The sequence below is a fragment of the Oryza brachyantha genome, chromosome 8 (assembly GCF_000231095.2).
Source record: "Oryza brachyantha chromosome 8, ObraRS2, whole genome shotgun sequence".
Lineage (NCBI taxonomy): Eukaryota > Viridiplantae > Streptophyta > Magnoliopsida > Poales > Poaceae > Oryza > Oryza brachyantha.
In genome coordinates, this window is record NC_023170.2 from 6,782,116 (window position 1) to 6,793,418 (window position 11,303).

General features: G+C 39.9%; 1 protein-coding gene across 2 annotated transcripts; it reads right to left on the reverse strand.

Moving 5' to 3' along the window:
* On the reverse strand, nt 1–8,735 carry LOC102713930 (ubiquitin-like domain-containing protein CIP73). Of its 2 annotated transcripts, none has more exons than XM_015840606.2 (16): nt 8,552–8,735; nt 7,323–7,457; nt 6,493–6,610; nt 5,835–5,915; nt 5,270–5,373; nt 5,120–5,164; nt 4,901–5,041; nt 4,725–4,809; nt 4,454–4,635; nt 3,469–3,633; nt 3,310–3,381; nt 3,105–3,219; nt 1,960–2,556; nt 827–1,167; nt 645–760; nt 1–373 (listed from the first exon to the last, which is right to left on the reverse strand). In XM_015840606.2, exons 2-16 carry the CDS (start codon nt 7,449–7,451, stop codon nt 361–363), a joined length of 2,304 nt encoding a protein of 767 aa, XP_015696092.1. In that variant the 5' UTR covers nt 7,452–7,457; nt 8,552–8,735; the 3' UTR covers nt 1–360. The 2 variants fall into 2 exon arrangements, with proteins under 2 accessions (XP_015696092.1, XP_015696093.1); XM_015840607.2 differs by having other exon boundaries at nt 645–751; nt 8,552–8,728.
* Between the last annotated feature and the right edge of the window lie 2,568 nt (nt 8,736–11,303).

An 11,303-nucleotide genomic window follows, 5' to 3' on the forward strand; every position in this document is an offset into this window, starting at 1 on the left:
TAACGATGACAGTTCATACGGGTATTATTATCTGGCAAAACTGCTCCACATGCTACAGCAATATGTGCCAAACGAGCCCTGGTTCGTTCAACACCCCCAATTGAATCGAATTTCTACATATTGATGGTAGAAAAGTAAAATGACATTACAACTGTTGCCCAGAAAATGTGCAAAAAGAAAATATGGGTGCGTTGCCCATTGAACTGAACGCCAACTATACACTGCGAAATTCTAATAATCCACTGCTCTCAATTCTGTCAGACATTTGACATGATGACAGTCCATCCTCTGGTGCAGCGAGAATTGGAAAAATTCTCAGCTTATGTTGCAAAAAAGGTGACAGGGAAGGCAAGATTTTTATCACTCACTTCTTCTGAAAACATAGTTTAATGAATGCAATAATTAATTTACATATCAGTCATCATAATAAACAGAAAATAAAAGCACAGACCATAAGGAAAGGGGAAATATTTTGTTTATACTATAGTTGAATTATTCCTTGTTCTGTGCTATTAGTGTTAGTTGCATTTTGAAGTTATTTTACCATTAAAGAATAAATATGTTTAAACATTTGCAACTGAAATTTAATCTCCTACAATATCAAACGTAATACATGAAACTATTTTAGTCATAGTGTAACACACCTTTGCCTTTTAGAATTAGGTCCATCAACTGGATCACGATTATGATGATGTAAATTTCTAGAATCACTCCGTCCATCTCGTTGAGCATTCAAACTCCCATGTGCAGCCTGCCAGTGCTGATGTTATAGTCCATTAAGGGGCTGATAGTATTTACAGCCAATATATGCAGAAATTGCAGTTACCTGTGGAGTACTGCTACTGGCTGCTGAGGCACTATGATGATTTGCCTCAGCCTGGGAGATAAATGGCATAATTTGGCGAACCAAGCTAGCAAAGCGTAGACCCTCATCGCTGACCCCTGGCACTTCTGGTGCCCCATGATTTCTAACATCTACCTGCTCAGCAGGAGGCATTGGTATTTGCTGACTTGTGCCATTTGCTCGGGAATTTTCTCCAGGAAATAGTGACCCAATCCATGGGAAACTATCCATTAACTGAGAAAAAGGACCCTGGCCATTCTGCTCCCCAGGAGAAGTCTGAGTACTGTTTCCCCCATTGGTATCAACTGGAGATCCTAGATTACCTATAAAACAGATACTTTAGTGATAAGGACTAGTAAGTCAAAGCTAAATATTTATTTCCAGTAAATCATGACTATTTGCCACTGAATTGTCATTAGCACGTGGCTCCAGATGACATGTTCATCATAGATCAGGTGACACATCCTTAAATGTCAGTTTGCAGTGACAAAATCTTTTAGTACACAAAAACACAACTGTGGATCTGAAGTAACCACGCACTAAAGAATGAAGAATCATTGAAAGAAAGCTATGCAGAAATCATTAGACAACAGTCTAGTTTGCCAGTAAAACATTAGCCAAACGCTTAAATCATAATTCTAAGTTCAGTAGATATATACGTTAATTCTTGAACATGCAAATATTCCTCATCACATGGATGAACACTAATTAGCACTTGAAAAGCAAACTGAACATAACACACAAAAAGGGAACAGGAAAACCAGCTTCCACCCCAACAGTGCCATAGACTCCATGCAATCCCACCATAGGTGAAAATTAATGTTTCTATCCTAAAACCATGCAAATATCCTTTTCTACACTTCTCTCAACTCCCATTCCACACCTGCATATTAAATTTCCTTGTCAGATTTTATTAGAATCTGAATTTCTAGCTTGTAACACATATCTAACACCAAACAAAATGAACAAAAAGCATAATCGTTTTCCTAATCTGGTCTGATTCAGTTTCAGCATAACACCAGTCATGAACTATCCAGCAGGGCTGCACCCACAACTCAAGCAGGCAGGAAAACAACACAGATGAAGGGGAGGGGGAGGGGGGGGGGCTCATTCACCTGCTTCATGATATTGAGATGACTGTGGATTTGGCAGCTCATTAGCACTACAGGCCGGTTGAGCATTAGTGTATGCTCTTCTTTGAATTCTGCTGAACCGTAAATAGATAACACGAACTCCACTAGAAGATGTCGAAGGAAGATGACTGATGCCAGCAGGCAGCACAGCAACCACCATTCTACGCGGCCCCAACCGCACCAGCCTAACTCCAGACTCAACAGGAAATGGAGTACCGCCTGTAACTCCAGACTCAACAGGAGATGACTGTGGATTTGGTAGCTCATTAGCACTATGGGCAGGTTGAGCATTAGTGTATGCTCTTCTTTGAATTCTGGTGAACCATGAATAGATAGCACCGGCTCCACTAGAAGATCTCGAAGGAAGATGATTGATGCCAGCAGGCACAGCAACCACTGTTCTACCCGGCACCAGCCTAACTCCAGACTCAACAGGAAATGGAGTACCGCCTGTAACCCCTGCAAATGCCTCACTACTGTTTGCAGGTGAAGCATTTGCACTTCTATCAGTACGTTCTTGTGTTTGATGTACCTCAACCAGCTCACGTGGGTTAGTACCAGTTAAAGACATAGACCCACCTAACAACCAAAAAGGACTGCGTTTAACCATTATACACCAAAGTAACAGTAGGAAAATGCACGCTCAAACTAAGGTGGTCATGGATGCTCTAATCAGTTGACTAGCATACAAGCGGTATTCATTAGTTTAAATGTATGGTCCACAACCCTATTCCACTTTACTAACCAGCATCTGCGCTCATTCTATACCATCAGTGGAGTTTCAGCAAAACTAATTTCATCTTGCACTCATTCTAAACCATCAAGTGGAGTTTCAGCAAACTGCAACTGACACATCACCAGTATTGTTCTGATTGATTCAGTATGCCCAATTATGCCTGCAATCTAAATCTTTCAGCCTGAATTGGCTACTATCAACTGGTATTTCAACAAATAATTGTGTCATGATAAGATCACAACATTGATCATACTTATAGTATGTATGAAGCTAACAATAGACATGTGTGGCTCAAATAATCCAGAGGATAAATATGCAACATTAGAACTCCCATGCTGATCAAATTACAACAGTTAAATCGAAGGAGAAAAATACAGCAAGATTTACTCACTCGTGCGGACATGGATGTCAATATCCCTTGGGTGTAGAACAGAGCGGTGTGAAGTAAGACTAGAAAATATTGGGCCCATTTGGACAGATCCTGTTCCTGGAACAAAAGGAGCAGGCTGGCGGAAAAATGAGTTAGCAAATATGAAAATTGGATAAAAAGGCTCTCGACCTGTTAATATTAAAATTAAGATTGTTAAATTACTCACTTGAACCATAAGAGGATTTGGCCCAGACGGAGAGATGAAAAGAGCTGGTCCAGAATTGACAACTGCTTCCGACTGGAAGATGCCTACCGGTCAGTACAGCAGTGCAGAATCATTTACAATGTAAAATGAGGTTAAGCAAAGGCTTTCAGCATAACTTACAGTTGCAGGATTTATACGTAGCATCATCGTCGTGCGACCAAGTTCTAGAAGTAATGACCCAAGGTACTGGATAAGAACCCCATATCTGACTACACTGTTTTGAAGGCTTCTCCGTGCTGTAGCATCAGTTACATTTACAATATCTCCTAGCTGATCTGGTAGTTGCTGCATTGACTTAACACGAATTAACTTGCTGATACATTAGTGATGTAAAGCCAATAATAACTCTGCAGCAAACCTAATTAAAGCAGCAATTTTAGTAGCTATGGGAGCATTGGATGATAGCATTCATACTGAAGAGACAGCAGCATAATATATTAATATATTTCAAACAAGAAATTAACTGATCCGCAGTTAGTTTTTAACTGAATAAGCGAATAGAATCAGTAGTTAGTAAAATAGGGGTAAATCTTTTCACTTGTTCTCCACATCAAAACAAAAAAAAGTATAATCAGTATCCAGTTGTTCCTTAATTAATATTATATCATATACTAACAAAAGAAAAGACAGTTTAAAATGTAAAATTTGGGGACATGATGTGTACACATTTTACAAGGTTATTGTGCATATACTTTCTATTATGCATTACCATGACTTCTTGGTGGAGAGCATTAACATTAGCCGGATAATTTAGAAGAAACACAGTTTCTTAGAATGGACCCAACTATGAATGATGTATGCTGGATTTAGGACCTATGAGACAACTGAGGGTCATTCAACCTGCCAAACCCATGTATTTATTCATGGTAGTCTATACACAATGGTACATTTACCATATTAGCCTCAAACAGCTCAAATTGAAATATCTAGCTTTAATGCATAATATCTGAGGTGCCTATCATCATTACACGATAACTTAATGTGTAATATTCTTAACTCAGAAAGAACAAACAGAAAATAGCTCAAAGTATTTACAAAGTAGCTTGAACATAACTGTTATATTAATTAATTCATAACAAGGAAAAAAACAAAAGATGTCACCGACAGATAGCAATGCTCCAGCATGATCAACAAGAAGTTGTCTAGTAGAGTGCATAGTTTCAGCAAGCAACGCTGCAGTAGGAAGCCCATGTGCCGAAGCTGAATCAAGCTGGTTTTCCTGATTTTGAGTACCATCTCCATGGTCACTTCCTGCAGTTCTATGGTCAGGATTATTTAGAGTTTGTCCTGTAAAGAGAGAGAATTGGAGGTAAATCACTAAATCTTCACACCGATTACAGAATGAGTGTAACTCAGATAAAAGGAGAAGGCTAGACCATTATCCATGAAGCCTTCCCGTCTAAAGGAGTCTCTCAGAAAGTTAATGTACTGAGAAATCGTGGTCAATGAATCAGGAATGACCTACAAAGGAACAACATTAGTAACCATATATCTTAATATTTCAATATCAGGGAAATGTGAGTTGTGACAAGGATACAAGACAAAGGCTAACGTTTGGTTCTGATAATCCCTGTGCCGCTTCAGACTGGAAAAGTGGAGGAACCTGCAATTGATCAAGTACAGCCCTAACACTGTTTTGCGTTGAAGATTGTGCACCTTCTGAAGGCCTCGCGTCAGATGGTGCTTGTCCACTCTAGCACAAGGGAAATTATTTTCAAATAAGTTCCTTTAGTGCTAATCTGAACCAAAGACTTTCAGAGTGCTGGATTACCGAGACTTGTGTGCTACTAGGAGCTCGAAGCAGACTTTGTAGCAACTATCAAAAGAAGAAAATAAGAAAAAAAAACAGTTATATGTAAACCAAATGGGTTTTCCAGCAGAAACACAGTAAGAGAGATAAGTACATAGGAACAAGGAAAACCTGTGCAACACTTAGTTCACTCCCCTGACCCACATTAATAGCCTCAAGCACAATACTGCGAGTCATTGTGGGACCACGACGACGAGTGGGATTTGATGTGGTACCTACAAAATTGACAGTTTTTACGCCAAGATATCTATACTCCTTTAAAAGTAGATAATGGTGGTGGCAGTGAATCTGCCACCCACCTACTCTCATTGTGAATTTTAGATTACCCCTTGAACTTCTTAACATTAAGAAACATCCACACCAAAAGGATAGCTACATATAAAATCAAGTAAGGTTGGGTAACACATTTCATGAAAATTATACTTTTATTTATTTTAGACAATATTGTACTATATATTCTTTCATCCGTAGCAAAGCACGGGCATTAAGCTAGTGCAGAAGAGAGAATGAATGCATAAATTCCATGATGTAATATAAAAAAAGTGGACAAAATATAGCACAATAAAATAATTGAGTTATATCACATGATGCAGATGTTTATAGAATGTCTCTTAAATTTTTCAATCAACTTTTACCTAATAAATCAAAAAACTACATACAAAATGAGTTTACAAACCTTCATTAACAGCATTTCCTGATGTAGCAGATTGCCCTGGTTGTCTTACCACAAGATGCAATGTATGGCCATCTTCCACATCTAAATACTTCAGTTAAGGAGTACAAGGTAAGCTAAGTACCTACTTCAAATGTAAAACGGTGCTATTTAATAGCATGACCAAACAATGGTTTCAGTGACTTCTCCTGGGAGGAATCAAAAGGCAAAGAGGGCTTCATGGTAAACAGGAATATTCAAATCATTTCTGGACTGTATGGTACGGAAGGACCCCAAAGCAACATCAGTGTACATACCATGCAAAGAAAAGGGAAATTGATAAAACAGAAAAAACACCTTCCAAATATTCCACTATTTCCAATACATCATTAATTGTTCTGAACATTTGGACCATCATCATTTGTTAATTCATTATGCCTTACCTTTAATGTTTTTACTTAAATGCTTTACCTTTAATTGTGAGGACCAAACAACATAAACTGAACATAGAATAGTATAAAATGAAGCAGATCTCTTGCAAATATAGTGAAATAGATTGATGGAATATTGTTTGTCAAATGACATCTAATGATTGAAACTGCAAGATACGACCTGTAGATGAAATAAACTTTGGAGGACTGGACCAACGAAAACACTATACGCCAAAAATAAATTAGGATACGATATGCAGAAAGGAGCTCATCATCCTTTAAGACTCTCCCACGGCAAATTAGGCGTTGCTGTTCAGACAATATTCCGGTTACAGTAGCAATTTTTTCCTTTAGCAGAGGTACTGGCACCTGTTGAAAGGACAAAGAATTAAAAGTGGCATGCCAACCAAAAAAACAGTATTGAAACAAAACTAAACAAACTAATGCAGCATATATTCTGGACAATAAAGCATAAATAGAATTACTCTGAGCAAGGTTCTTCATTAGAACTGGCTCAAAAACATGTAGTCAAAGCAGTTGGCAAAACACTGTTAGCTCATAACAATCTAGCTTGTATGCGTAAATTTTATTCAGGGCTCCTACGGTAATGCAACACTTGGAGCCCAGCTGCTACTCATAGCCTAAAATAAAATGAATCTAAAAAACTCAATGCGTGTATCAGAATTCAGAAGCAAGTGCATGCCAAAAAGAACATATATGTTAACATGCTCTGTGCCCAATGTTATGTATACATTAAAACCTAACATTAACAGAAAAATTAAGAAAAAGGCAATTTATATGGACAAGCATGATATGATCTTGCAACTATGCTGGACAATATATTATCTAAAGATGGTGAAAATATGAGATATGTTAGGGATTTATCAAGATTTCTTGGGAAATTTGAGAGGAAGGTTGACAGTAGTATTTTGCCCTGGGGGAAGAAGGCAATTACATATCATTATAATTGAGAACATATTGTGCATGCAAATAGCCAATAGTTTGCTAGGAACAATAAACCATAAAAGTACTGTAGAAAGCACCTAGGACTTTCTGACATGTGCATTTGCTATTGACTTACGCGTTTATTGACACGCAAATTGTATGTTTGAGAATCCAAGGTCTTTATTTTGATCTCAATTGTGCTCTCAGTATTGTCAGAGTCCTCAGCACAATGTGACATGTGCACATCTGATGAACTGCTCTCCATGATCTCCTGAAATGGAAGAAAAATAGAATTACCAGAACAGGTCACATATTGTATTGAGGGAAAGAAAATGTGGAAAAATTTATATGTCCAAAAGAAAAGTACAGAAAAATTTTTGAATAATAAACATCATTTAATCTTTTAAGCAAAAGAACCACCATAGTTACCAAAGAATATAAAATACAGATCTCAAAATATTGTCAAGATATTTAGAGACATGAAATAGACTAATTAATTTTAAAAAATAAAATACATCACCTAAGTAGGAATTAAGTAATGAAATATTGTGATTCCTTTGGAAAAACCTGTTAAGGAATCCACATCAGATTTACATACCTCGTACATAACTGATATAATGTTGCTTTCAACCATAAATTTTGATGATTTAACATTTCTCTCATCACCACTTTGATTATGTTAACAACAGAATTTTTACGTTGCCACTTCCAACCATAAAGATGCAAGGAGATATGACACCTCGAATTTTGCAAAAACAGTAGAATTTACACCTCGCCTCGTAAACTTTGGCACAATCAACAATTGGGAAGAGCCGTGTCACAGGGATAAACAAGAAGCTGAGCCCGCAATACAGGAACTCCCGGCAAAAGGTAAATGGAAAATCCAAGGGATCCAGGCAAGGTAATCCTAATCGCTGCAGGAAAAGCACCCAAAGAACTAATATTTGCATCAGGAACCCGATTTCATTCCACGCACGAGCATAGATCCCTAAAGACACCAGACAATCTCCCCTAGCGCACACACACCTGAACGCCAGCCACAGAATGATGCAACCAATCGATCCACCACGCGCCCAATCACCCGTTCAAAGCGAACAACCAATCAGGCGATTCGGCCCAACGGATCCGTCCACAGCCACGACGAAAAAAGAAAGAATACCACGCCGCCGCCGCCACCACCAGCAACGACGCCGTCTCCCCTACTCATCGCAAGAAACGCCGCGCTCTCCACAGACGCACGTCCATCCCATCAGCCCCCGGCCCCTCCCGACGACTCGCACCAAGGCGACACCACCGCCACTAGCACCGGCGCCAACCAAACAATTAAAAAAAAAAAAGAACTCATCCCGGGCGGCGGGGCCGTACCTCGAATCTCCCCCCGGGACTGGAGGACTCCGCCCGCGGATCGCCGGGGTACAGGCTAGTCGGCGGAGGAAACCCTAGATATTTTGGGGGGGAGGGGAGTAGGAGGAGAAGACGCGAGGAAGGAACGGGAGAGGAGGAGGGGCGGGCTTTCGGGCCGCGGTGGGGGAGGGAGGGGAGGAGGGCGTCACCGAGCTCAGGTGGGCGCAGTAGACGCGAGCGCTTTTATCGGTTTTTTCTTCGTTTTTTTTTTCTCGTCTTTCGTAAAAGCGCAGCGGTAGCTCTCGTTCGTGTGTTTGGAAGGACGGCAGATGAACATGATGGACGTTTGTTTCCGGCCTTTTTTTTTTCTTTTTTGGTGGATCGTGGGCCGGTCAAGGCCTACGGCGCAGGCGAGGGGATGAGAGGGTCGTACTCGTACCAAAGTATATGTAGGTGTCACTTTGGAAACAAATGATAAGTTTGAATGATGGAACAAGAGAATTTGAATGAAAGATCAAAATGGTTAAAAGGGTTTTGGATGTATCTGCATGCATGACTTATGTTATTTATTGGTCTTTAATTAATCTTCCCGAAAGTCTACGGAACAGACTTGTTCCAATGGGAGTCCAGACGTAGGCGCCGCTCTTCCGTGTTGCTCCATTTTTGTCTCCGACATGCTTCGCACATCAGTGTTGGCTTTCTCCCCCGTTGCTTTGCTATCGGAGCCGATCTCTGCGTGTGTTGCTCCCCTCTGTTGGCTTCATACTATACTCCACCGTCCCTCCGTGTTGCCTCACCGCGTGGCGGCTGATGATACTAGATGATACCAGATAGTAATGATAACAGTTGGTTTCATCTTGCAGGACACCGCCGCCCCTTGCCTTCTATGCCACCGTCGCGTCAGGCCCTGCAGGCCGCCCACAGTGTCATGCCCACCGCCTCTTGCGCCTGTGAGAGGGAAAGGATGAGAGAAGTAGATTAGTGGAAGCATATTCTTTATATAAATGCAATGCATAAGTAGGTTTTTACGGATTAGAAGATAAAACATTTTGTCGATGATTTGGATGTCGGCAATACATATGGGGCAGCTAGCGAGGCTTAAAGATCAATGGTTAGGATGAAGACACAGGGTTACCCAGGTTCAGGCTCTCAACTAGTGAGATAATACCCTACTACTGCTTGACGATTGTATTGGATCATGGACAGATCAACTAAAAGATAGCCGATCTGAATATGCCGTTTGTTTTTCTGTCCCCATGAGGGGTGTCCCCGTCCTCCTTATATAGAGTCCTAATCTGATGAGACTAAGATCTATGGTAATTCGGTTACAACTCAGATCCGGTACATGCGGCATGCAATCCTATAGTTACCAAACTCCGGTAGATACCATACAGATATAATCTCCCTTCTATTCGGTACCCCTACGACTATATGTATACATGTAGTCTATGGATACCCCTAGTACAGGTATTCCACATATTTTATATTACCACAATGCATAAGTAATTTACAGAGATGATTGTTGTTGTTATCAGGTTAATCAATGGATAGCTACATTGATTTGTTGGAGTCAACCATTGATGTAACAAATTGGGACCCTAGCCAATTTGTTAGTTCAACTAGATAGAGGCAAAACCAATTGCCGAAGTTGGTGGTTCATCTTGACCAAACAATAGGAGAGAGATCAAAAAGTTTCTCCATTGTTGAGGTTAAGATGTTGGTCTCAGCATGGCTCAACACCAGTATGTATCATTACAGGTGCCGAGCAAAAAAGTGACTCATATTGGCAAGGATCCATTAGTATTTTCATGGACACAAGGACTTTTCAGACCGTAACCAAAATTCTCTCAACAATCATTGGGGGCACCATTCAAGAACTAGTAAATAAATTTTGTGGACACTATGAACAAATTTTGAATAGAAGGTGGAGTGGGATGGCGGTTGAAGATTGTGTACGTGGTGTAATATACATTTTCCTTGCATATTCATCTATTCTTGCAATTTTATTGATTATTGTGTACTTTTTCATATTGCTCAGCCTTGTGCTGCATACAAATCAGCAGAGGAAAGTATTTTCCTTTGATTCATTGTTGGCACATATTACAGCATCAACCAAAGTGGGACAGTAGGTTTTCCCAGAAAAAACAAAAGATTCATGTCGATGCAAGTCCAAGCACAAACTCTAGTCAATTTGAGTATAACCCTGATACACCAACATCTGACCCTATGGTGAGACCAGTAGGAAAGAAGGCCGAAAAGGAAAAACGAGCACGCAATGTTTCTTCTTCTTGTACAAGTGAAAGTAGTCTTTGTTGTGATTGCACTAAATAACATGTGGTCAGAAAAAAAAGAGATGTGTGCTCAAGCTAGGGAGGAGAGAAATGATATCTATACGCAGGTTCTCACACTAGAAAGAGAAAGGTTGCAGATAGAAAAAAAAGGTAGAACTTGAGACAAGTGAGAGATAAGAAAGAATTATGAACATGGATCTTAGTGTTTTGGATGGGCCTGTTAACGCCGGATTTTGGCAAATCGCCTTTATGGATCAATGTACGATTAAAGACCGAATCGGATAGCAAAAGGGGAATCGGTTGGGAGAAAAGATTGAAGACAGTACGAATCTAGCCGATAGAGTTTGAATCGGACAGGGAGTGGAGTCCGGTTGAGCCCGGAAGTTTAGAGATAGATTCAATATTAATCAAGAGTCCGTGTAAATTAGTTAGTTTTTATCTTAGAGTTTGTTTTGAATTTTATAACCAATTAGAGTCTAAAT

Coding starts and splice junctions, on each gene's coding strand:
- LOC102713930 (XM_015840606.2), bottom strand. CDS start 7,451: ATGGAGAGCAGTTCATCAGATGTGCACATGTCACATTGTGCTGAGGAC. Junction 4,636..4,724: donor GGAAGGCTTCATGGATAATG/GTCTAGCCTTCT, acceptor CTCTCTTTACAG/GACAAACTCTAAATAATCCT. Junction 3,634..4,453: donor ATGCTGGAGCATTGCTATCT/GTCGGTGACATC, acceptor AAGTCAATGCAG/CAACTACCAGATCAGCTAGG.